Source organism: Taeniopygia guttata, chromosome 7, assembly GCF_048771995.1.
Source record: "Taeniopygia guttata chromosome 7, bTaeGut7.mat, whole genome shotgun sequence".
In the NCBI taxonomy this organism is placed as follows: domain Eukaryota; kingdom Metazoa; phylum Chordata; class Aves; order Passeriformes; family Estrildidae; genus Taeniopygia; species Taeniopygia guttata.
This window is the reverse complement of record NC_133032.1, coordinates 3,508,549-3,533,900: the sequence shown is the minus strand read 5'-3', so window position 1 is coordinate 3,533,900 and position 25,352 is coordinate 3,508,549. Positions and strand designations below refer to the sequence as shown.

The 25,352-nt window shown below is 48.1% G+C and overlaps 1 protein-coding gene across 7 annotated transcripts in view; it reads right to left on the bottom strand.

Moving 5' to 3' along the window:
- Positions 1-25,352, bottom strand: part of HDAC4 (histone deacetylase 4) — a 177,170-nt gene that overhangs the window by 76,515 nt on the left and 75,303 nt on the right. For all 7 annotated transcript variants that reach the window (XM_030276973.4, XM_030276977.4, XM_030276974.4 and 4 more), the window contains exon 4: positions 6,295-6,539. In XM_030276973.4, coding sequence (XP_030132833.1) covers positions 6,295-6,539 — 245 coding nt within the window. The remainder of the gene's footprint in view (positions 1-6,294; positions 6,540-25,352) is intronic.

Below are 25,352 nucleotides of genomic sequence, written 5' to 3'. Positions count from 1 at the left end.
CCTTGGAGGAGCAGTTATATCCTCTATGAACTGTTTTGGGGGGTTTTGCGTATTACAGGAATTCCACATTTCTGGACATGAATGGATCAGCAGTGGTGTACATTAACAGGTAAATATTCCTGGCATAACAACAGGATCCAGTGAGATATTTTTTTATTTCTGCCCTGATTCTCTGTGTTCTCTTTGATTACTTCCAATTATTTTCTAAGTTCAAAATTAAGATAAAATTGGAGTTGAACATTTAGGTGTGGGAACTGCCAAAATATCCCTTCTGTCGTCATTTACTCAGAAAATCTAAACTGACAAAAAAATAACCATGGTGTCCCACACGTATTTTACTCCAGAAAAATCTGGAGTTCCCATTCTGCTCCTTACAGCCGACCAACCATGGCCCATCTCAGAAGAAACCAAAGGAAAATGCTTCTTCTACCAATTTCCAGAAGCTCTGTAAGGCCCAGAGCAGACAAACTTCCCTGGATGAGCATTCCAGCTTCACTCCTGACACCACCAGCAGTGCTTGGATGGAAGCAAAATGCCTGAATTATCCCACCTTGATGCAGAACTCCTTCAACCAAGAGATGGGGTAAAAGGCGTCCAAGCTGCTCCATGGATTTGTTGACAGAACCAACCCCTCCATGTGCAGGTTTGTCCTCACCGCTCTCACAAAAGATCCTGACTTTGAGGCTGAGGAAAAGTCACCACCCAACCCCTTCAAAGGGAGCAAATACTGTGATCTTTCAAAAGTTTTCCCCAGGGTTGCTTCCATCAGAAGTTAAGTTTTGCAGGATCTAAGGTGTAAGTTTTGGAATGGGCTCGGTGTGCCAGAAAAGCAAGGCAAGGTCACTGAGAAAGAACAAGAAGCCGTCTGGAAACAGAGCGAGCTCCAAGGTGTTCGAGTAGTAACGAGGCACAAAATGTTCAGTCTGGTCTTTTACCACTGGCTGTACCCAGCTGCAGCTTCCTAAGATGAATAATCCTGTCATCCCAGAATCCAGACAGAGGCGGACACCTGGTATCTCTGGGCTTTTCAAGCTCCTCTTGAAAGGGACACGGGCTGTGAGGAACGGGTGTGCTGCGGAAGAGTGGCACAAAAACGAGCAGAGGCAGCCCCTCCACGCTGGCTGCTGCAGGAAGAGAGCACGGAGCAGACAGGCCCAGGAATGGGAGCTGGGGTATCAGGGGGTGGGATGGACGTTGGCCCTTCCAGAGCCCAAGGGAAGTGGTGTTTTGCAGGAGCCATGGTGCTGCTGGCAGCGTCCCTGGGGACACGGTGAAGGTGCCACAGGGGATCAGCAGATGACACCAACCCTAGCAGCAGAACTGAAGCATGCCCACCTCACTCTGCTGAGCAGGAGTCAATATGGATTCAACATGGAGAGGCCACCAAAGTGAAGGACTGGGCACTGTCAGAGCTATGCTGAGAGCAGCCCCACTAAAGGACGATTGATTTGGGAGTGCCCAGTGAGCTACCACAGAATGATGGAATGGGTTGGGTCAGGTTGGGTTGAGTTGGGCTGGGAGGTATCTTAAAGATTATCCAGTTCCACTCCCTGCCATGGGCAGGGATACTTTCCACCACAGCCCCATCCATCCTGGCCTTGAGCAGCCCAGGGGTATCCTGCCGGCAAACCTGCCATTCCATGGACAGGTGGCTCCACATGAAAGCAAGGAGCTGTTTCTCCCCTCAGCATCAGCATGACAACTATCAAGTCTAGACATCTTTGGGAAAGAATTACATTTCTTTACAGTACACCAAAATCTGTCTGGAAGATTTCCTGCAAGATTTTCACTCCCTGAAACCAAAGGAATGGCCTGGGAGTTTCACGCCATGTATCTGAACAAGAGGCTGATCCCTCGGATATGTTGCTATCCCTCACTCAACATAGGAATTCATTCTGTCAAGGGAAAAAGAACAATTTCAGGATCACTGCACAGCAAACACCCTCATAAAGCTCCTTTCCCTGCTGCTGCTTCCCTGCCCATCCTGTCTATGCTGCACGAACAGCCCAGCACTCCCTGTGCTACGGATGCATACAGTCCTTTCTCAGATGGTGGAAAAACGGGAATGGGATTGCCCACCCACAGGTGGGGATTTCAGGCCCACGAGGAGCTGGGAGGCTCAGCTGCCTCCCTGTGCTGTTATCCCGCCACCAACGTGCGTCAGCATCCCGAGAAGTTTCTGGCTGTGGCTGTAAAACAGCCAGGGCTGGGAAGAGCCCTGCTCCAAGCTTGGACAGAGCAGATGAACCACATTCCCCACGACGTCCTCCCCTCCTTGCTGAGCTCACAGCACCCGAGGTGCCTCTGGCCCCGCCAAAGTGCCCATCCTGCACCTCTTCCATCCAGCCCTTGACCAGAAGGGCAAACGGAAAAGCTTTTGGTAACTTCCAGCTGATCTTGGCTGGGAATGAGTGACTCACACAGGAAAAAATTCCCTGCCTGTTCCTCCACGACCAAAGGTCAGGCAAAGCTCAAAGCGGGACCTGTGGAGAAGCTTTCCACCAGCTCACCCAAGAGCCAGGCCCCTTATTCCATCCTTGGTTTTGTTCAGGAAGGCAGATTTGAAGGCCATAAATATTGTCCCACATCTGGTGAATGCACAGAGGAGTGGAAAATTCACCTGGCTGAAGGTGAGTGGCTACTGGAGAGAGGAGCAGCCGCTGGTGCCTCCAGCCTCTGGCCTCTCCCTCAGTGCTTTCTGGAGCCAGGCCTGGGCAATCTGCAGAGCTGCTCTGAAGCTGTGAAAGAAATAGCCTGCCCTGCTCTATACATGACTTGGCTAACTTTCCCCAAACATGTCAGGGTTTTCACAGAATCACCACCGAAAGCTCTGGGTTGGGAGGGACCTTAAGGCTCAGCCCATTCCAACCCCCTGTTGTCTGCAGGGACATCTCCCACTAGAGCAGTTTGCTCCAAGCCCCGTGCCTCATCACTAATTTCTTCCTAATACCCAATCTAAACTTACTCTCTTTCAGTTCAAAGCCATTTCCCCTTCTCCCATCTCTCTCTCCATGCCTGTGTTTTCTCCTTATCCTTCCACTCCTTCCCCGTGCTGAGCTCTGTGTCCATTATAGAGCCCTTCCACAAATACTGTTTCACTCATTTCCTGGCTCTCTCCAACTTGCACCATCTTGGGGAATCTGGCACTTTTATGTGAAGGCCAAAACATAATGTCTATAAAAGCAAGGACTGGGACACGCTGGGAAAAGGATCACATGTTCAGGCAGTCATCGCCTTCTCCTCCTGCACTAGGTCAGTTGATTAAAACTGAGCTGATGGAAGCAATTCCAAGCTCTGGAAAAAGCCAAAACTTCAGCTCTCAATAGGAAAAAGTTATTTACTGGGATAGAAAAACAGGCAATCATGCCAGCACTTTCCAGGCCAAACTTCACTCACTTAAGTGTTCCTCACACTCCTGATTTGTTTGGGGGATGGGATGGAGGGCTGTTCACCCCTACTTAGTTCCTGTCAAATCAGACCAGTTCCTCTATTCCCACCAACACCACAGCAATAAAAGAAATAAAACAACGTTAAACCACGACTTCTCCTGTACTAGCAAAGGAGTAAACACTGGAAACAAATGAGCTATTTGAAAGCTTCACCAGCTGGGAGAGCTGGGGGCGCTCACCTGCACAAGAGAGAGCTCCAGGGAGAGCTCAGAGCCCCTTCCAGGGCCTGAAGGGGCTCCAGGAGAGCTGGAGAGGGACTGCGGCCAACGCATGGAGGGACAGCACACAGAGAATGGCTCCCACTGCCAGAGGGCAGGGATGGATGGGATATTGGGCAGGAATTGTTCCCTGGGAGGGTGGGCAGGCCCTGGCACAGGGTGCCCAGAGCAGCTGTGGCTGCCCCTGGATCCCTGGGAGTGTCCAAGCCAGGCTGGACACTGGGGCTGGGAGCAGCCTGGGACAGTGGAAGATGTCCCTGCCCATGGCAGGGGGTTGGAATTAGATGATCTTTACAGTCCCTGCCAACCCAAAGCTTTCAGAGATTTTATGAAATAAATGCTTTGCACTCATTGATTAAAATGGTGGATGCCAGGCTGTAGGGGAAAAAGCCAAAGTACTCAACTCTAGACAGTACCACATACACAGAACAGAGTAAAATGCAGAAATTCTCCCAATTCTCCCACCTTCACTGAAGCCGTTTCCAAAGCAATTCTGAGTTTAACATTATAATAGAATCATAGAATGGTTTGGGCTGGGACGGACCTCAAAGCTCATCCCACTCCCAACCCCTGCCAGGGGTGTTCATGCCTGTGTGCACGTGGGATTGGAAAAAGGCAAATAAATTTCTCCAAAAAGAGTTCTGCATCTTCACTCAGGATTTTTTCTATATCAAACTTCACAGCTCCAGTGTTTTACTTGCAGAAGATAAATGGGTTTTATTTCTTTAACATCCCTGCCCTGCTTTCTTCATGAGCCGGGCAGCTCCAAGTCCAATTTAAAGCTATATATTTTAATTTTTCTGGCAAAATAATAACTTCCTTGCACTCACAGCCACTGGACTTAACACAATTGCCAGTTCTAAGAGTCACCTAAATGTGGGCTGCCTCTGGGACATAGAGACAAGCAAGATGTTTTCCCAGAGAGAATGTGCCACGGTCACACACTGGGGTAGAATGTGGGGGTTATTTTCTTTGTGAGGCATCACAAGGCTTATTTCAATGAGGTGCTGTTAGATTTTTAAAGCAACTCTGGTTCCACTGACACACTTACTACTCACAGAGATCATCTTGCAGGCCACCCTTTGGTACAGGATTATACATCCCTATTTTAAGGCGCTCATCTAGCCAAGCTTACATGCAAGACTAAGAACTTCATTACCTAATGGGCTGGATACACTGTGGTGTCTCAAAATTAGAGCTCAGCTTCCTTCTTACGCAGATTTTGAGCACAGTCAGTCAAAGCTTTGACATAAATGAGAGCAAATAGGTTCCTAGCACCAGTGCTTTGAGCTTGGCCATTAAGTGGGAATGAGCCTGCCTGATTTTTCATAGACCAATAACTACAGGCATGGACAGTTACAAGGGAATAATGGAAATATTTGTTACAGGAATTCCCCATCCTTCCCCCACCCCGAGTGCTTGTGCCAGCCACGGGCAAATGTGCAACCACAGAAACGTGGGGATATGTAAATGTCCCATACACACGCCCAGAGATGCACACATTGTACATCCACGTATAAACACATTCACACCCAGGTACCTCCTCACCTCTGCCCTGGCCACAGCACAGTGGACTCCCCAAGGGACAGGGGCGTTTGCTATTAATCCAGCTTCAAACAGGGACACTTCTCACAAAGCCCGGCTCCTCTCTGTACTAAGAAGTCCGTAAATAACACCCCATTAACTTTTAATCCCATCTTCCCCACTCTGACATGCATTTAGTATTGAAATGAAAGTTATATAAGGTTGAATCGAGGTTGCTTTTTAATATTACATTAAGGCTATTTACCATGTGCAGCACTAATCCCCCTTTGAAAAAAGGAGCCTATTACCAATTCGGAAAGCTTGCGTTGCCATAGCAATAGTCCAGCACTGGGAAATATTTATATAATGTCTCATGTTTTCACTTGCAACAGCCATCTTCCAGACTGGACTGTTCACTGACCCTGCCTGGTGTTTCCTCCCTGTCCCATGCAGGGCACAGCACCTGCCTGGTGCCTAACTCTCAAAAATCTGACCGTGTCCAGACCCACCTGCAGGCACTGCCCCTGCATTCCCTGTTCCTGCAGTCCCACAACTGTCCCACACTCTCAGTCTGCAGCTTGTGCTGATGGCAAATATCCAATGGGAAGTTCCCACGCCACTACTCCTAAAATGTGTGACCACAGTAGCAGGTAACCTCCTGCTAGGGTCAAATCCATTGAGGCATTTTCTGTGTCCAGGGAAGGGAACAGAGCCGGGAAGGGGCTGAGGGAGAGGAGAGGCTGAGGGAGCTGGGAAAGGGGCTCAGCCTGGAGAAAAGGAGGCTCAGGGGGGACCTTGTGGCAGCCTGAGAGGAGAGTGGAGAGCAAGGGACAGGGCAAGAGGAAAAGAGCCTTGAGCTGCGCCAGGGAAAGTTTCTATTGGAGATCAGGGAAAATATCTTCCCTGAAATGGTGGCCAGCATGGGAACAGGTTCCCCAGGGCAGTGGTAGACTCACCACACCTGGAATTGTTCAGAAGTTGTGTGGGATGCAGCGGCTGGGGGACCATGGTGGTGCTGCTGTGTTGATGGTTGGAATGGATGATCCTGGAATGCTTTTCCAACCTCAACGATTCCACAGTCCCCTATCCCCGGCCACCCTTACCTTGATGTGCTCGTGCAGCTGCGCTTCATGCTGCCGAGAGAGCTGCTCGTGCTGCCGCTGGAACTCTGCGATCAGGATCTGCCTCTGAATCTGCTGCTTCTGCTTGAGGGCCAGCAGCTCCTGCTGCAGCTGCTGCTCCCGCAGCGTCGGCTCCGTCACCGGCATGGAGAACTGGTGATCCAGCCGCAGGTCCATGGGCACCGAGCTCGGCGCCACTTGCAAGGGCAGGGCTGTGCTCACGTCAACTGCGGGGGAGAACACGAGAGCAGGGTGAGCGTGGACCTCATCCAGCAAAGGATGGAGGAACCATGGTCTGAATCAAGAGCAGCACCTTGAAATTCATGCCATTCCCTTTGGGGTAACCAAGGAATTCAGGGATCAACAAGTTTTCCAGGAGGCACCACATCCTAGAAACCCATGTGTTTGCTACAAGAAAAGAGCGTCATGTGTGACCCATCCGTGCCTTCCAAACACACACACACAGATTTGTTCCACTCAACCAGCATCACTAGAAATAAGAAGGATAAAGAGTAATCTGAGACTTCACAGAAAGGATTAATCCTGACTTGTCATGGATGAACTGATGGACTGCCGTGGTCAGGAACATGAGGCTCTCCCTTTAAGAAACTCATGCAAAAACCACAATGTTTTATAAAAAATCCAAACTGGTTTGGCTTGGGAGGGACCTCAAAGCCCATCCAGTGCCATCCCCTGCCATGGGCAGGGACCCCTCCTACTGTCCCAGGCTGCTCCCAGCCCCAGTGTCCAGCCTGGCCTTGGGCACTGCCAGGGATCCAGGGGCAGCCACAGCTGCTCTGGGCACCCTGTGCCAGGGCCTGCCCACCCTCCCAGGGAACAATTCCTTCCCAATATCCCATCCATCCCTGCCCTCTGGCAGTGTCAAGCCACAACCCCTTTGCAATAACTGAACACAGCTTGTTTCTCCTAAAAAAAAAAAAAAAAAAAAATTACTGCCACCCCATGAATGACTAAAAATCTTCTAAATTCCACCTGAGTGACAGTTTTGCTTTTCTCAGGTATTCTGTATTTGCAACATTTGCTCACTCTCTCTCTCTCTCCCTCTCTCTCTCTCTCCCCCCACCCCCACCCCGGGGCAATCCCTCAATAACTCTGCTGAGAGCTTTGAATGAACATCAGTTACAGGATAACAAAGGCTAATCCCTCAAAACACTGAGCTTCAGCAAAACTGGAAAATAAGGGTGGGTTTTTTTTCTCCATATCCTCTGTCAGGACATTCACTTTATCCATCCCAGGGAGAGAGCTTTCATAGGGTTTTTCCCAAATACTTTCATGAAGCAGAGGTCCAAGAGCATGGTCATCCCTCCCTGCACTCGTCTCAGCGAGGGAGGAGGAAGAGGAGGAGGAGACTTTCTTTTATTAATGGAAACATTTTCGGCAAAAGGTCACATTACTGGAAGTGTTGCAATTTTTCAACCCACAAGCTCTTCCCTCCACTTCCCTGTTGTTTTCCTTCCTGTGGCCTTTTCTCCCTTCCCCTCTCTCCCCAGCAGGACCACGGGAAGGATTCTTTGCCATGGATTGATTCCCGAGCCACAGCCAGGGATTTTGGGGAGAGCAGCACACTCTGACACAGAGATAACCACGCAAACCTACCTTAACATTGTGTCTGAGGTCTCTGGAGAGAGCTCAGAGCCCCTTCCAGGGCCTGAAGGGGCTCCAGGAGAGCTGGAGAGGGACTGGGGACAAGGCATGGAGGGACAGGACACAGGGAATGGCTCCCACTGCCAGAGGGCAGGGATGGATGGCAGGAATTGTTCCCTGGCAGGGTGGGCAGGCCCTGGCACAGGGTGCCCAGAGCAGCTGTGGCTGCCCCTGGATCCCTGGCAGTGCCCAAGGCCAGGCTGGGCATTGGGGCTTGGAGGAGCCTGGGACAGTGGAAGGTGTCCCTGCCATGGCAGGAGTGGGGACTGGATGAGCTTTAAGGTCCGTCCAAGCCAAACCATTCTGGGATCCCATGTATTCCCCTTGTCCTTGCCCTCTAGGCCTTGTCCCCAGTCCCTCTCCAGTTCTCCTGGAGCCCCTTCAGGCACTGTAAGGGGCTCTGAGCTCTCCTCTGAGCTCTTCTCTTCTCCAGGCTCAACACCCCCAACCCTCCCAAGCATGCAAAACTCAACCCAGTTTCAGCGAAGGAACATCCTGCCACTTGTGACTGTGCCTTCAGATCTATTCCTCCTACTTTATTCCCCAAAAATGAGCCTTAAGTTGCCATTCCCTGCTGGAAAACAGTCCTAAGAAAACTCGACCAGTTCCCCATTTCCCATCCAATGGGACTCACCTTCCCCCACAGCTGCAAGGATGAAGACCACAATTCCCATTCAGGGCTCTGGCAGAGGCTGCGTCATCCCTGACTCTTGACTATTTCAGGCTCCAAAAATCCCCTTTGCCCTGCCAGGAGCCGCTGACCCACAGAGCCCTGCTGAGCCCCAGCCAGCCCTCCCCGCTCAATGAATACAGCCCCACAACAAAAACCCGCCTGTATTCCAGGAGTTTGATGGGACACTCGAAAATTGCTTTTCTAGGTCCTGCCTCAAGAATGCACGAGCACAATTGGAGTCGTGACGTGAGCCAAGGCACAAAGACGATATTCAGGGCTAGCATGAGAAATGCCAAAGCCATGAATTAGGAGACAAGATCCTGATTATGAATAACAAACTATCTCACGGTCTTTCCCTGCTTTTATTTCTCCCCTGTAGGAACAGAAAACCATCCACTTTAATTTTTTTTTCCCCCACCCTTGGCATATAGGGAATTATTTTTTCCCTGCGGTCAGGTTAGCCTGATTTTGATTCCATGGTCATGTTACAATGATTTTTATATTAAGTTAGAACCAGTCTTCTGGTTTTTCCCTTCCCAAATAAATAAAACATAGCTTTACATCAAAGCCTGCTTGCATGCTGCACGTTAATTAAGACCTAAGGCACTTCAGTCCCCCTCAGTTGCTGATGGAGATTGGAAATTTGACATCTCACAGCTCATCCATAACACACTGAGGGGAACAACCCGAAACACAAGGAAATGAAGTGACCATCTCTGACCTGAAAGCAAAGTGAACTTCCTACAAGAAATATTTAATCATGGAATCACAGGATGGATTGGCTTGGAAGGAGCTTTAAAGGTCATCCCATTCCAACCCCTGCCATGGCAGGGACACCTTCCACCGTCCCAGGCTGCTCCCAGCCCCAGTGTCCAACCTGGCCTTGGGCACTGCCAGGGATCCAGGGGCAGCCACAGCTGCTCTGAGAAAACTGTGCCAGCACCTGACAGGGAATAATTCCTGCCCAATATCCCATCCATCCCTGCCCTCTGGCAGTGGGAGCCATTCCCCATGTCCTGTCCCTCCATGCCTTGTCCCCAGTCCCTCTCCAGCTCTCCTGGAGCCCCTTTAGGCCCTCCAAGGCTCTGAGCTCTCCCTGAAGCCTTCCCTTCTCCAGGTGAGCACCCCCATCTTTCCCAGCCTGGCTCCACTGGAAAAATTAAAAACATTTCACATAAAGACATTACATTTCACATAAGACATTATCAAGGGAGTTTGTATGTGTAGGTTCGCCCACACTCCAAAATGGAAAATATCTTCTCCATAAGTCCCAAGTGTTTTAGAAGGGATTAGGGGAAGGTGACACTAAACCTATGAATATACGTTTCAATAATACTAACGGTAATAATTGAATTGTCTTCCCCTTGTCTGATACAGCATTTTCATGCTGGTCTTTAAAGGATGGAAACACAGGTTTGAGTCCTGAAAACACATTAAAATGTTAAACCAAAAATTTGGTATGAGATGCACCAAACAAATATTTAAATTCAAACCTTGTTTCAGCATAACCTTTCCTTAAGGTTCATTTAAAAAATATTCACAGAATCCCAGAGGGATTTTGTTGGAAGGGACCTTAAAGACCATCACATCCCAGCCCCCTGCCACGGTCAGGACACTTTCCACTAGACATCAAAATGCAGTTTTTAAATATCAAATTCTGGTGCCACAACTACTCTTTCCTTTCCTTTTTTTTTTTTTTTCTTCCCTTGATCTTATACATTTTTTAATTTAAATTTAAGCAGCACAGAAAACTGCCTCTCACATTTGAAATCCAACCACGCCTTCAAAGGGAAAGTGCAGGAAATGTTTTCCCCGAGCTCTCCCTCCCTCTGGCACAGAGCAAGTCCTGCTGAACACAAACAGCTCCTTCCCAGTTCCTCTTTCCTATAATTCCTTTTGGAGAAGGGAAGGAAAGCCCATCAATCTCCTCAAACCTGCTGCAAAACCCTGGGGAATGAGAGTCTGGTCAAGGTTGGAGGAAGAAATCAGTTCCCACTCCAAGACATATCCCACCTGCCCATGACAGAGCACGCCTGGGAGATTCCCAAAATCTCAACAATGGAGCATTACAACCTCTTCTAGCGACTCTCCAGTGCCTGGTGCCCTCCCAAATCAGTGCCCTCCAGGAATGAGATGTTCCTGGGGGTGGCTGTGGTTGACACTCCCCAGTGAGGGCTTTCCAGAGCCCATGGATTCAGCTTCTCCTTCTCTTCCATCCTTTCCAGGCTGGGGCTTTATTCCCAGCTAATGAGTTTGCTTTTTAATTACTGCTGTGCCAGCAGCCCTGCCCTCAGGCCAGGCTCTGCCAAGAGCAGCACATCAGCCTTTGGGCACCCACAAAAAGCAAACACAAAGCCAGAAAATCTGCTCAGGATCCCAAACTTTTGGCTGCTGCCACCAGATAATCCCCATCCTACTGAACCACCCAGCGGGATAATGAGGAAGTGTGTGCCTGGATCTCCACCTCTCAGCATTATTTCCAGCTCTTTCATCCCCAGGGAAAAGCAAAAAAATGGTGCATTTATTCCCTGACTTTATTCCTCAGGGCTGTCCTCAGCGTCCAGCAACAGTTTTGGATTTTTAAATAATTCCCTGTATTTTGAAAGGCATTTAAACACCAAGCTGCTGCCGGCAGGAATGCCTTGGGCATGTGGGGAGTGTGACATTGTCTCCAAATCCTTGGAACACCGTTCCTATAACCCATCACCCCAGTCTTCCTTTAGAATCAACCTGGAAAGGGAGGTGAACAGCTACTGTTGACTCTGAGCACAGTCAAGGGAGCACTTGAGGTGGTTTATTCTGGCAGGAAGATGTGTGTCAGTCGAGCATCACTGGATTATTGTGAATTAAATCCATCCCCCCTCCTGGCAGTGGCTGGAGTGCCGGGATCCCTTGTGCCGCCTGGCTGACCCAGGGATCCTTTTCCAGTGGGGCTCCCACTCCCCAAATTGCTAAAACCCCCCAGACTGTGAGACAGTGAGATCAGAGCTATAAATAGCACTGAGCTACTGCAGTATCAGACTGCAGTGCTGGGATAAAAGCAGTGGATTTTGTGGGGAAGCGGAACGAAGCCGTGGCACAGCACCCTCGGAGCTGGCTCAATCTCCAGCATAGTACACGTCCCACCTAGAAGGAGAAATTAATAGGAGAGGGGGAAACAATGTGTTACCAGCTTCACTCAATTCTGAATTTTTATTCTCTAGATATGATTGTGCCAAACTAGACTAGAGGAACCCCAAACTTATCCCAGAGCAGGTGGTGGGAGCAGGTCATGGCAGGGTAACTCCCAGGACACCAACATCCTCTGGAGCACATCCCAAACATCTCACGGGGGCTGGATGAGGGCACAGTCCTTCTCCTCCGTGGATCCACACCAAATTAAAGAACTATCACAATTTATGGAATGGCCTGGGTTGGAAGGAGCATTAAAGATCATCTGGTTCCAAACCCCTGCTGGGTGGGACAGGAGGAAACAGTTACTTCTGTTTCACTCAATTCTTACCTCTGTTATCCCATTTCCAAGGAGCAGAATCCGAGGGAGGGTATTTTCGGCTGGAATTAGCCAACAAGCTTGAGCATCACCACCCAGCTGGAACCAAAGGCAGGTCAGCACCCGGCAGTCCCCAGGAATTTTGGGACAGCCCAGGTGGATGGCTGCAAAGGCAGCCTGGATCCTGTCTGGGAGCACAAGCTCGGAGTAAACAGCAGCCAAGGTTTCCTACGAGCTCCACACACGCTGCAGCTCGGCGAGGGTTGGAGTCACTCCCTGCTAGGGGAATATTTCCTGCTCTGTGAATGGGAACTGAAATTAATCATCCCATCAGCCATGGAAACACGTCGTGAGGCAGCAATCCGCAGGCAACAGATGGAGCTTTAAATGTCACTCACTCATTCATTGCAAGGAAACTTCTCCCTGATTACTATCGAGACCTGGAGACATGATAAGGGTGCAGAGATTCCAGATTTCTACATATCCAGCTTTCCTGAGCCCAATTCCTGCCCTGAACAGACCTTATTAGCATTCATTAGGAACCTACATGGAAATTTAATTCATGACAATAAAGAAGCCAAAACTTGGAGAGCGGACCGCTTATCCTACTGTCTCCATTCCTAGATTCAAAGCATTAAGAAATGTCTCTTCATCTGAAGAAAAAGAAAACCCACCAAGCTACATTCACAAAAGACAGAAAACAACATTTTCCAGTGTTTGCAAGGAATCCCAGAATGGTTTGGGCTAGAACGGCTCTCGTTCCAACACCTCTCGCCTCAGAGCAGGACATCAGAGTTTGCAAAATTATAAACTCCCATGGATAAATATCCAGGAGTATTTCCTTAATGAGAATATGGAGAGTTCAAGGCCAGCACCAAACCCTTGACGGCACAGGCGTCTCCAACAGAGATGTCTCCAACAGATGAGCCTGTGCAGGACAGAGCAGCTCCAAAGGGAGACACTCCAGTTTCTCCACCTCCTCTTCAACCATTATCCCACTTATCTCCTTGCTGGTTTCATCAGTGACATCTCTAACAATGAGTGTCTTGGATGGAGCCAGCTTTTTGTGAAATTAAAGATAACAGAATGTAAGGAGTCAGTGTGGACTATTTCTCATTTCAAACTTCACACAACTGGGGGAAACCTTTCCTTGCAGTTTCCTTGCACGGAGTGGGTAAGCAAAACCCTCTTGAGTTTCCACTGAAAAAATCCCCATCTAAATAAATAATAAAACAGAAAACAACAAAAATAAATGCATAGCTCTTCTAAAAAAGGCTTGGGAAGCTGTGGCTGCCCCTGGATCCCTGGAAGTGTCCAAGGCCAGGCTGGACACGGCTTGGAGCCACCTGGAATAGTGGAAGGTGTCCCTCTCCATGACAGGGGGTGGGACTGAACGATGTTTTAGGTTCCTTCCAACTCAAATCGCTCCAGGATTCTGTGATTCCTGGGAATGTAATTTCACCTGCCTCTTTGCTTCAGGCATCACCCAGCAACTGAATCTCTTTGATCCATCAGTCTTGCTTTCAAAACAGGAAACTTCTCCTCTCAGCAGATCCCCAGGACAAAAAGCAGAGTTGAAGGAAGCCCAGCTGCACTTCTGTAGAGACACACCCACATGCATTTCTCACATGATTCCCTCTAATCTCACTCTGAGCTTCCTTCAAGGGAAAATGACACTTTGGAGAAGAGAATTAAACTTGGAAGAGATGGAGCAGGAGTCAGAAAGTCTCATCCTGAGATTACACATGAAAAACTTCCCATGAGAAAAAAAAAATCAACCTGGTTGGGTCAGCATGGGGAAGTTGAGGAATTCTCAGTGAAGGTGGGGTTAGACAAACACCTGGACATTCCCACTGATCCTCTGGAGAGTTCCCTGAAGCCTCCCAAGGGGTGAGCTCTCCAATGGCAGGAATAAAGCCAGCTGATGACCTGGTAGCACAGCATGGTTTGGGTTCTAAAGCCCACTCCATTCCACCCCCTGCCATGGGCAGGGACACCTTCCACTATCCCAAGCTGCTCCAAGCCCTGTCCAACCTGGCCTTGAACACTTCCAGGGATCCAGGGGCAGCCACAGCTGCTCTGGGCACCCTGTGCCAGGGCCTGCTCACCCTCCCAAGGAACAATTCCTTCCCAGTATCCCATCCAGCCCTGCCCTCCCTCAGCCTAAGGCCATTACCCTTTGCCAAAAGAGAACGTGAAACACAATTCTGAAGAATTTCCTGTCCCACTCTATTTCAAACAGCAAATAAATGATTATTACTAGCAGGAGAGTGACTTCATTTCTGTCACCAACCAAGGGACTCCCAGCTGTCCAACAAGTCCCAAAATGTGCAATGCCATCTCCTCCATCATGACAAAAATAAAGCAGCAAAAGAAGCAGTTAAATAGCAAATTGTAATAGGAACGCTATTCCACAGCTTTTGAAAACTCACAGATAGCTCAAAGGCTGCAGTTCTGAGTAGAAATCCAGACCATGGTGGAAGAGAAGTCCATCCAAATGGGCAAGTAGCCCACAGCTTACTGTAGCCCCCTCTGGAAGGGCTTTACTTCTAAATAATGGATATACCCAGGTATCAGCTGTGTTAGGACCGGGATGCTACTTCTTGTCCATTCAATACAATGAAGATGCACATTAAAATATAAAAAAAAGTATTTTAAGACTGTCAAACACAGGCAGTTTCCTAGAGAAATTCAAGAAACCTCAACCCATTCATACCCCTGGACAGCACAGAGAAATGGCACTAAAACACCTTTTTACTCTGACAGAACAGGCCGGGGTTGCCCTTCCTGGATGCACACACCAAAACACAGACCCGGGCTAAGATTTCTCTTAAAAAACAGACATTTTCCGTTTTTTTTTCCCAAGACCCACCAAATGAATTGAACACATTAAAGCCCAGAAGCCTGCTACCCAAATCCTAAAGGATGAGGGCAGATGTTCCCTGCATTCCCCATGTCAGCAGTGATCCGTGCACAACAAGGATTCCCCACATCACGGATGGCTCTCCTCAAAGTGAGCTTTTCTCTTGGCATTTATGCCCAAACCACTGACACCAGGTGGCATTTTAGACATGGCACAAAAACTCAGTGCTGCTTCTGCTGAAAATCTGCCCAGCCTGTGGCATTTTCCTTCAACAGAACTAGCCAGGTGCTGCTCCTCAAACACAGCCAGAGCCATGCCGGGATCAGCTTGAAGGTGCATTTTAACACCACACAACAGGTTAAATCCAGGTATGGCTGTAAAGAGTTTTAGATATTTCTCACAAGGAATCTCACTGGGATTCTCCATCTCTATCCTGCTCTGGTGAGAGCCCACCTGCAGAACTGCCTCCAGCTCTGGAACCCCCAGCTTAAGAAGGATGTGAAGCTGCTGGAACAAGTCCAGAGGGTGCCAAAGGATGGAGCCCCTCTGCTCTGGAGGCAGGCTGGGAGAGCTGGACGTGTTCACCTAGAGAGGAGAAGGCTCCAGAAAGACCTCTGAGCCCCTTTCAGAGCTGGAGAGGGACTGGGGACAAGGGATGGAGAGACAGGACATGGGGAATGGCTTCCCACTGCCAGAGGGCAGGGATGCATGGAATTCTTGCCTGGGGACTGTTGAGGTCCTGGCACAGGGTGCCCAGAGAAGCTGTGTCTGCCCCTGGATCCCTGGAAGTGTCCAAGGCCAAGCTGGACAGGCCTTGGAGCAGCCTGGGATTGTGAAAGATGTCCCTGCCCATGGCAGTGGGTTGCACTGGATGAGCTTTAAGGTCACTTCCACCCTAAACCATCCTGGGATTCTGTGATTCTCTGAATGCTGTTTTAAACTCAACTCACTTTAAAATTGCCTTCCTAAGGAACAAACACATTTATGAATGAACAAAGAAAACAACTTAATTTTGTCCCTGGGAGCTTCTAGACTCAAACCTCCCGCTTCTTTTATTAAAAGCTCTGAGTTGGGTGGTCTCCTCCTGAGCATGGTAAGCAGCTTCCCAAACCACATCACACCTACACTGCATCTACTACAACCCCAGCAAGAGGGGAGTGAGTCCTCCCTCAGAAATTCTGATAAATTCTGGATTATCTTGCTTAAAAATGCCATTTCAGCTGCGAGACTTGGACCTAATACAGGGTTTAGGGATTCTGGCAAATTAAATGGTGGCTGACTCTTTCACTGGGAGGCTACTGCTCCAGCTACGTTCAGGCACCAAACTTCCCTGCCAAGGAGTTGACTGCAGCCTGATCCTTCCACAAAAAGAAACAGGATGCTGTGAGAAGCCTGAAGGTGAGAGACATAAAATATCTATATAAGGATGGAGCTCCTATATGTACCCAAAATAACAGTGACTCACTTTTCAGAGCACTGGAAAAAGATAAAAGACTCAGGGAAGGAGTTGAAGAGGGTTCAGGGATTCAGCCAAGCAAGGCTTAGGAGGACACCATGGACAAAAGGCACTTGGAGAGTTGGAAGAAAGAGATAAAAAGGACATCCAGGCAGCAGCTGAGGAACAGCTGCAGGAGGCAAGCTGAAGAGGAAGGCTTTTAAAAGCAAGTCTAAGAAGGTTAAATCTGATTCAGTGGTATCTGGAGGCAAGCAGAGATGGCAATGGTTTATCTGCTGCCTCCCTGAAATACAACACACCCTGGGTATTAGCAGTAAATGATGGAAATGGGACATCCAGGCTCACTTCAACATTCCTGGCCAAAACTGTGTCAAGAAGCTCCAAAGAATACAGATAATCACTACCAGAACCTTCACTAGGTGAAACTCCTGCTTGATACACAGCTAATCCCTTCTCCACCAGGCAAACCACATCTTACATTGACTGTATTTGATTTTCAGGCCACCTTAACGAAGCTCTGCACTCTGCAGGGTCATCCCTCAGGCTTAGGAGCCCCTTCCTCCAAAAGATTACAGAAACAAGTTATTCTTCCATGGAAAGCCAGACCCGCTGAAACATTCCTAGAAGAGAACACCATGAGAGACAACGCTTCCCAGAGCAGCTGTGCCTGACCATCCCTGAAGTGTCCAAGGTTGGATGGGGCTTGTCCCATGGGCAGGGGACACCTTGCACTAGCCCAGGTTACCATATCCATATTTTCTACATGAATCCCAGACTATGCATCTCCCAGCGTTCCAGAAGCCCACGGGACATGACACCCATGAAAGCCCCTCTGCTTTCCCAGCTGATCAGCCAAGGAGCCAACACAGGGAACAGCATTTCAAAAATGCCATTATTACCATTTTTTTGCATATAGAAAGGTTTTGCAAAGAGATGGATTCCTGCACACGCCTGTGTCAGACCACCCCTCTAACAAGGGAGATAACGAGCCAAACTCCCAAGTGCGTTAAATCCTGCGTCAGTGTTTCCATCCTGAAATAAAGCTGCTGTAAATCACCACAGCCTAATCCTCCCGTGATTTCACCTGTTTTCATTCCCATGTTTCCACTTCACAGCCGATTTGCCTCAAGTTTGCTTCTCTCAGGGCAGCGGCCTTGAACTGCCGAGTCCTGCCTTGGCGGGGATCGTGAGACTGCACCAGCTCCTGGCCATGGATCCCAAACCCTGGAGATTTCACACGGACTTCATTGTCCATGCACGAGAGGCTTGGGGTCCAGAAGCGATGCTTGAAAGATGAGGGAGCCATCAAAACTGCAGGAGCAGGACACTGAGGGGCTGGAGTGTGTCCATGGAAGGGAATGGAGCTGCAGAAGGGGCTAGAGCTCCCTGAGGGAGCAGGAAAGGGGCTCAGCCTGGAGAAAAGGAGGCTCAGGGGGGACCTTGTGGCTCTGCACAACTCCTGACAGGAGGGGACAGCCGGGGGGGTCGGGCTGTGCTCCCAGGGAACAGGGACAGGAGGAGAGGGAACGGCCTCAGGCTGGGCCAGGGAGGAATTAGGAGAACTTTCTTCCTTGAAATGATGGTCAGGCTTTGGAATGGGCTGCCCAGGGCAGTGGCAGAGCCACCATCACTGGAAGTGTTCAAAAGCCATGTGGACATGGCACCTGGGGACATGATTTAGTGGTGGCAGTGCTGGCGGAGCAGTTGGACTCAGGAGGTCTTTTCCACTTTTAGTGATTCCATGATTCTGTCCTATGTGAGGAAGGATCCATGAGATACTAATAGAAAGGAAGTTGGGGCAATTTTCAGAGGAAAATAACACAAGCTGTCCAGACCAGTGCTGTTGGCCAGAAGACACTGAGATGCCCACATCAGCAGAGATAGTTTTGCATAATAACTTGTTTTACAGATCCAACAGAACCAGACAAACCCAAGCAAATCAAGTCCCAAAGAGGAAGAAAGAAGAGGCTGAAGCACATTACAGTCAGTTTGATCACCAGCGTGTTTTTAGAGGATGCAAAATTCATTCCTGACCTTACCCAACCTTTGACTTCCCCGCACGATCATCACTCTGTCAGAAATGCCATCTCGGTATTTTTAGGTGACAGTACATTTGTTTGTACTGTACATTTCTGGTGAGAAAACTTGTTATGTTTTGTAGGTCACTTGGTTTTACCATCTGCCTTGATTTCTGCTCAAGGCAAGTGTTGTTTCTGAAATCCTCAGTGCCGCACACGAACTGGGAGACGTCGGAACCAGCAGCAGCTTGGTTTTGTGTCATCCCAGTGGAAATACAGAATACTCCTGGATAATGGGAAAAGGTCTCAGCTAAAGCTTGGGGATGGTCAGTGGGAAGCCACTCCCCTTGTCCGGTCACTCAGTGTCCTTGTAAAAAGTCCCTCTCTGGCTCTCCTGCAGGCCCAAAAGTTTGGCAATATTCTACAATGACCTTAATAAAACCCAAAAAAGATACGAAGCTTATTAGTAAATGAAACCTGAGGTGGGAGAGATCCTTCACTGCAAGGCCTCTCCTCCCACTGCTGGCCCATCTCAGATGCCTGAAGGAGCTTTACCACACTGACAGTGACAAAGGAAAGCACTGTGACAACTAGCTGATCCTTGGGAAGGCAAACACAAAATTATTCAGTCAGGTCTTGGAATTCTATAGCGGATTTGTCCTTCATAATCTCACAAGTGATGCCAGCAGCAAACCCATCTGGCACGTGTAAGACTAAATATCTGCTGCTTGTGGAGATCAGCATCTCAAAATTAGCATTTGTGCCGAGATCTGGTTTGCAGTGGCTTAAAGAATAAATAAGTTCAGCTTCCTGTAAAATGCTGCACTCCTTCAGACTGCTTTGCCCAGGGAGTCTGAATGTGTTGACATGTAAAGGAGAACCTGGAGTGATGTGGTGCAAAGAATGGAATTGTTTGGGTTGGAAAGGAAACCTGTCCTCGATACCTGCCATACCCACCCAGAGATGCACAGTTTAGGATTTCGGATGTAAAGCAGCATTTGGGGAGAAACCAGCATAATATTTAATTCCAAGGTGTAAATAGCACCCTGCCTTATGTAATAGCTCCTCAGAAGCTGAAATGCTCATCCTGTGAAAGAACATCTTTTATGGGATAAAGAGTAAATGGCATTCTAAACTGCACAAAAACTTCATATCCAACAAGCTCCAGGACTGTCTGAAACTCCTGTTAAAGCTGCTTTAAAAGGACTAGAATTTGTCTTAATATTCTGGTGATTTTTAAATCACCTGTAATTTTCATTTGTCTGCCACCTCATGCACCTCACTTAAAAAGTAATTTCTCCCTTGCAGAACAGAACTGTGGTGTAGTTCCTGCACCAGCATCCTGACCAGCAGCAGTAACTTTGTTAGACCACATAGCCAAATCTCTGCATTGAAGCCCAAATGATTTCCAAATAACACTAAAGAAATAATAAAACTAAAAGACAAAGGAGACAACATGGAAAAGTATATACTGTTAAGCCTTTTGGCAAATGTCCATGAATATTTGAGTATATGAGTATTTACAAGCTGCAGGAACTTGGTGGGGTTTGGTGATGTACAGAGACAAGTTGCCAAGTAACTGCATTTTGTACTTCTCTGCTGCAACGAACCTTTTCCAACCCAGCAAACAGCAGCACAATTCCAAAGCTCCCCCTCTGTGCTGAGGAACACAATTTATGCTGAAACTAAAGAGAAAACAGAGATTATCCAACAAACATGGAGGGGTCTGGGACATGAGTAAACCCCACATTATTGACCGTGGCAGTGAAAAGCTGGTACCTGTGAGCGAGTATTTGGGAAAGGGAGAGGGGAATGGTGTCTTGAATGACTGAAATCCCCTTCAGAGTGGATTAATGCACGTGTTCCTGTTCCATACAGATAGAGATACCATAAAAGAAAGTCCTTACAAAATATGGTTTGGGCCCTGCTACTCTAGCTAAGCTAGCAGTTAGCTTGTAACTTCCCACATGAAAAATCGTAAGAATGAAAGCAGTTAGCACAGGAAACTATTCTGGTAAGAGAACCATTTGCACCTGTAATAAACAAGAAATCTGTTGCATGGGAATTAGTGAACAAAATGTGTGAACTAGCCAAAAATAGAGAGATTTGACAGACGTAACCCTGGCCATTTACAGACCAATAAACTGAGTGTCAGTGTCTTGTTAGCCAGTTAGGTCTAACACAGTGCCTTCTGATAGTTCCTACAAATATGAGCTTTGTGAATAAAGAATTGGCTTTTCCTGCAAGAAGAAAGTGAGTCCCAGCTGCTTCACTGCAACATGTTCCCAAACCAAAAAGAAGTGGAGTTTTCATGGCAGCTCTCCCAATGCCCTGTTGCATGGACAGAGGTGGAACAGCTCCTCACGGACATGCTGCACATTTGGCTGCACATGGAACCAGATGAAGTTTCCTGGCTGCTCACCCAGGACACCTGATACTCATGTCAACACAGCCAGCACCTTCCCTGCCGTATCATTCCCATCCCTTATCAGCCTCAGGACATGGCCAAGTCATGTGTCCGGAGCCAAAACAGAAGTTAAACCTTTCCCTGCACTGCCATTCTGGAAAGGAAATTCCAGGGAATTCTAGAATTTCCTTCTCTGCAATTTTAAGGATTACTCCACAACAGCGTGGGGTGACCAAGGTAAAGTCCTCAAGGTCCCAAAAGGGATTTTTTATTTTAAATCTATTTACTTATTTTTTAGTACCAGCCTTTCCTTCTGCCTTTTCCACAGTGTTATCCTCTAACCCAATGGGCTTTGAACTCCTGAGGCTTTAGAGACTTTGCTATAGGCACAGCCAGGGATGGGGGAGAGGGATCTGAGTTTTGCTTAGCACTAATTCAAGACATGATAAATCCCTGGGACAGGGATTATACAAGCATAATACAAATACATACATATATATGTACATATATAAGTATATACAAGTCCTTGTATCAGGGATTTACATGGCACGTGAAAGGAATTTTATTTTTTCCATCTATAAAAATGTTTGATACCTCCAAACATGGTATCAAATGTCTAATACCGAGGTTAGGGGTATTTTTTTGATAATATTCCAGTTGTACATTGCCAGAACAATATGTGGTTGAAGGTCAGGCCTGGTGTTTCCCACCAGAAAAAGCTGGCAGCTTTTCAGACCCCATAGACTGTCAAAGGCAGGACAGGGAGATAAGGAGCCATTCCCTCTGGAACATCTGAGCTGGCTTTGAAGCCCAAAACATGATTTGTGAGGTTAAATGCACTCACACACACACAATTCCACTGGAGTGGTAGCCTGGACACCATGGTCTGTCTGAGCTCCAGGGACGGAGCTGGGAGTTGCTCCCAAGATCCTGCTCCCACTATAAAGCCATTTAACAAAAGGAGGGGCAGGGTTAGACGGGATATTGGGGAGAAATTATTCCCTGTAAGGGTGGGGAGGGGCTGGGATGGAATTCCCAGAGCAGCTGTGGCTGCCCCTGGATCCCTGGACATGTCCAAGGCCAGGTTGGATGGGGTTTGAAGTCACCTGGGACAGTAGAAGGCATCCCTGCCCATGGCAGGGGTGGGATAGGATGAGCTTCGAGGCCCTCCCAACCTGAAGTATCCCAGGATTTTGTGATCCCTGAGTGTCTGCAGGTGTCCAGTCCGTGTGCTACTGCAGCCCAGGGCTCAGCCAGCCACGTTTGTGAGGGGAACCAGTCCGAGTGCTGCAGCACATTGTGTGAAGGGCATTACTGCCCCTCTCCGAGCTGAGTTTTGCCAGCAAAACCCCGCTGCTCAGCCCAGCAGAACCCCTCGATCCAGCCCGGGCTGAGGCACACCAGGCAGGCCCAACGCCACTTCAGTGCCAGGCACAGCAGCTCCCAGGATAACCGGGGACAGGCAGGCAGGAGCTGGCTACCCTCCCTTTCCCCTTCAGTGCGTCACAAATACCTTCCCTAACCTGCTGCTGAGCCCCAGAGCTCGGCCCAGCCCCTCCTGCCAGCAAACCCCACTGCTTTTCAGAGACAGAGGGACAGAACCCCGCCTGTGCCGGGCCACATCCGTATCGTCAGCGTCCCAGCACTCCCTGGGCAAGCACTTCCAACTCTGCCCCCGTTCATATGTTTTAAAATACGTTATTGCAACCACTTAATCTGTTTTTTGAAAAAAATTGTAGCAATTTACTTCATCTGAGGAACAATTTGCACACAGGTGGTAGATGACTGTTCTCAGTGAAAATAAAAAGCTTCCCATACGTCACATAACCAGGACAACTCGGGATCTTCAAGAGCTTCATTAATATCATTACAGTGTGACTGTCTACAAGCAGGATTATAAATGGATCAAAAAAGGCAAGTTTTGACCTAACTTTCACTGTTTGGTCATTCAATGCAACTTGGAGAAGTCCTGTAGTAGCTTGGGAGTTCTTCTCTCCAATGAAAAGATCTCTGCATTTCACCAGAAATCCAGAATCAATCAGAAACTTTTTTCAAAAATTCAATGTACACAATTCACTGGCAAGAACTGTCAGAGCTTTAAAAAGTGCCTAGGAAAAGTACCATCAAAATGTGCAGTACATTTATTCTGCATATTACAACTGCAGTTCCAAATCAGTGATTCCAAAGCCTTTCATTACATCATAAAAAACTTCAGGCCAGTTATAATGAAATCTCTAATCAAATATGAATGAATCATCTGATATGACACAATTTCTTGAATGAGAAACAGATGGAAAATTAGTGATGATTAAGTGGTTTAGATCACAAGATATTAGTTAAGCCAAAGGAGGAGATATTTAATCACAGAATCATGGAATGGTCTGGATTGGAAGGGACCTCAAAGCCCATCCCATTACAACCCCTGTCAGGGGCAGGGACACCTGGGCAGGGACACCTTCTACTATCCCAGGCTGCTCCAAGCCCCCTCCAGCCTGGCCTTGGACACTGGCAGCAATGGGGAATCCACAGCTTCCCTGGGCAACAAGGACCATCAGCAATTCCCCAAGGAAATATCCAGAGACTGCTGCTGTATTTTAGGCATCGCTGCACAAAACATTCATCTGATATTCCCTCCACTGCCTGAAGAAAAAGCAGAGCCAAATATAGCCCTGAAAATCAATATACACTGGGGAAGAGCCTCCAGGATCATGATAAATGCGTGTCATGCTAGAAGAGGAATTCCTAAAATCTGGGGAATGCAGGTGGCTGCTCTTTCCCCTTCGGCAATAAACTACCCCCAGTTAATTTTGGCAGAAAGCATCCTGGGGAGTTCTGCAGTGCAGGGCACAGCCATGAAAAGGGCAGGCAGACAAAGGAAACACAGCCCCTGGGAATAACGGGACCGTCCATCCTCATCCTCCAGCCAATGCTGGCATCCATCCCTGCAGGGAAGCTAATGGAATAGAAGAACTGAGTACAGGGTGTGTTGGACCACTGCAGGCCCTGGACGAGTGTTACCTACAAAAAGTGAAGGGACCGAGAATGAAATCAAAGCAAAACAACAGAGATTTCACCCCCAGGACCCCTCTGAGGCTGCAAACCCAGGTAAAACATCCAGGCTGCAAACACACATGGCAAACAAGACACGGCCTCCAAGATCCCATCTAAGGCACATGGAATTTTTTCCTCAAGGAAGGCCTCAATCCATGATCTATTTCCATGAAACATTTATCACTTTTCATTCACCACACATTACTGTTATTTTTAGCAAAGCCAGAGGCAATGGGAACAAATTCTTGAATAACCCTTTAAGGGAGACCATCCAGGCCTGCTCACATCTTGCCATCTCCTCCTTCCCTAAGTTTTCTCCACAAAATTCTAGCATTCAAAGGCTCTTCCCTTCATCACCTGCTTTTATATAAATCAAAAGCACAAAACAACCTTTCCTGTGCTAGGGAATTGGTAAGAATTCTCATTTTTAAAAATAACACTTCATGAAGAGTCAGGACTAAGAGAATCCAGTGAATTCCAGAGATGATCGGTATGAATTAATGAACTAAGCAGGGTGAAAGAAGAAGAAAGAAAACCAGCAAGTAGGGGCTTGCAGCAGAGCAAACTTTCCTGCCTTTCATCCAGAAAACCAGTGCTGCATTCAAGAGCTTCACATTTAAGTGCTGCTTTCAGCTGTTAAAAGAGGGATAATCATTTATAATTCATGCCAGCTCTTCCAATTGATAACCATTTCCTCATGGGTAAGAAAGGAGACAGATAAATCATGACAGATAAATACGTTTTCTGAGACAAAAGACAACAAAGCAGAGCTGAGGAGCTGTGGGCTCCTGTTCTTCCCAACCCACAGGGATCAGGATACTCACATTCTAGGCTCCAGTATCAGATTAGTTCCAGACTGCCCATCCCTGGAAGTGCCCAAGACCAGGTTGGACAGGCCTTGGAGCAACCTGGGATAGTGGAAGGTGTCCCTGCCCATGCGACAAGATGGGTTTTAAGGTCCTTTCCAACCCAAACAAGTCTGTGATTCTCTGACTCTCAGCTTGTCTAGAGGAGTCGTTTAATTCCATGTGGAATGGAATGATGAAGTTGAGACAGAGGTGGTCAAAAAACCTCATCCCTCTCCCATATATTGCTGCCCATGCACAAAATGCTAAAGCAGAGCTAGACGGTCATTAATTATCCCATGACCAATAGAACATGTGTTTGGGGACAGCATCAGCCCAGAAAAGAGGTTCTGAAGCTTGAACTTCCCTGCTCCTCTGCTCTAGATGTGGCAGTTCCCTTCCCTCTCCTGCATAAATAATCCCAAATTTACTGACTGCAAAGGGCTTTTAATAGAAGCACAACAACGCAGCAAAACATCTGTGGAAATCAGGGAGCTGGCTGAAATGGCTGTGCAAGGCTTTCCTTGCTGGGGAATGGCTGTGAAGCTGGGCTTCAGGAGTGCCTCCAGCAG